Here is a 1676-nt window from a genome sequence, read left to right as displayed (position 1 = left end):
CAATTAAATGCCTGGTGGAAGAGCTCCATCTTACAGGCCCCCGTGGAATTTTAATAGGTCCCATAGGACACTGATCTCATAAGGTAGCTCATTCCACCAGACAGGGGCCAGGGCCGAGAAAGCCCTGGCCCTAGTTGAGGCAAGTCAGACATCCCTAGGGCCAGGGACTATTAGGAGATGCTGGTTAGTATAATGCAATGTTCTACATGGCTCATATGGGGAGAGGTGGTCTCAAAGATATGCAGGCCCCTGGCCCTACAGGGTTTTAAAGGTAAGCACCAACCCCTTGAAACAGATCCGGTATTCGATAGGCAGCCAGTGCAGATTATCCAACATCAGGTGGATGTGTGCCCGCACAGGCAACAACATCAAACCCCACACCACTGCGTTCTGCGCTAGCTGCAACTTCTGGAGCAGAGTCAAGGGCAGCCCCATGTAGAGAGAATTACAATAATCCAGTCTGGAAGTGACCATTGCACTTCCCGTTAACTCAAGGCACAAATTACTCACTGTTTTTCCTCCTTGAAGGATCTTTTCTGACTGAACAACTCTTGCAGAAAAGGAAAGCAAATTGGGTTCAAAGCTCAAACCCCAGTCACGAAGTTCTTTCTGGACATTATCATCTCTGTTTAATTATAAAAATGAAGGTTGAGAGGCAGCAATGGAAGGGATAATGAGAAAGGAAAAGCCCACCATCCCCAAAAAAGAATTTAAGTAGCATACTTGTTGATGTAGTCAATAAGCCTTCCCACTTCACGCATTCTTTGCTCTGGTGCAAGTCTTGTATGCACAGCTAAGTCTTTCATCACATTGAAATCACTTCGCATTTTATCAGTTAGTCCTAAATATATAAAAAAAAGTTCTATACCTGTCACTGGTGATAGACAGTGGGCATATTTAACAAGATTCATGTACTATACACAGCTATTTCATCATCATCCATCTGCCAGATACATGAGTATGCAGGATTTGTATGAAAGTCCCTCACTGCTAAATGTGTGTCACATCAATTATGGGGGTGTTTTAACCTAAGGTCAAAATGTTTAACATTTTTATTTGCATAGTATATGATTTTAAATTGTGGTCCTATACTGACAGTAATCCATATTGCCTGTATATCAAGAATCATCCATATTGTGATACACCAGTAGGAGAAATTTTATGCAGGTTACATGATAGTGAAGCTAAACAAACATACCTGTGAGAAAGCAGAGCTCAGGAATGAGAATTGCTGGCCCAACAATGTTACCTCCAGGGCCTGCCTTCCTTTTAGGCTGACTTACCAATACCGGCTGATTCAAGTCAGTGATTTCTTGGTTATATTGCTGTATTTTTTAAAGGAAAAAACACTATAGTAAGAAACCTGGCTTTTGCAAAATAACAATTTTGCCATGTTTTTGCCATAGAGTCAGAACATACCGTATTTTTCGCTCCATAAGACACACCTGACCATAAGGCGCACCTACTTTTTAGAGGAGGAAAACAGGGGAAAAAAATATTCTGAACCCTGGGGCTGTCATTCCAGTTCTGAACACGCCTGGCCCTGAAATTCCAGTTCCTGAACACTCCTGGCACACCCTGTGGCTGTCATTCCACTCCTGGCCCTGTCATTCCAGTTCCTGAACACTCCTGATCCACCCTGGGGCTGTCATTCCACTCTTGGCCCTGTCATTCCA

General features: G+C 43.3%; 1 protein-coding gene across 1 annotated transcript in view; it reads right to left on the bottom strand.

Annotated features, from left to right (window-relative positions):
* PIWIL1 (piwi-like RNA-mediated gene silencing 1) overlaps window positions 1-1676 on the bottom strand; it is a 41664-nt gene that overhangs the window by 21246 nt on the left and 18742 nt on the right. Inside the window, exons 9-11 of the mRNA XM_015417867.1 lie at window positions 1199-1325; window positions 724-841; window positions 511-625 (exon numbers count right to left, since the gene is read on the bottom strand). Coding sequence (XP_015273353.1) covers window positions 511-625; window positions 724-841; window positions 1199-1325 — 360 coding nt within the window. The remainder of the gene's footprint in view (window positions 1-510; window positions 626-723; window positions 842-1198; window positions 1326-1676) is intronic.

The sequence above is a fragment of the Gekko japonicus genome, unplaced genomic scaffold, assembly GCF_001447785.1.
Source record: "Gekko japonicus isolate JY-2015 unplaced genomic scaffold, Gekko_japonicus_V1.1 scaffold328, whole genome shotgun sequence".
Lineage (NCBI taxonomy): Eukaryota > Metazoa > Chordata > Lepidosauria > Squamata > Gekkonidae > Gekko > Gekko japonicus.
Note: the sequence above shows the minus strand (reverse complement) of the source record. Positions and strands in the feature narration are given on the sequence as shown.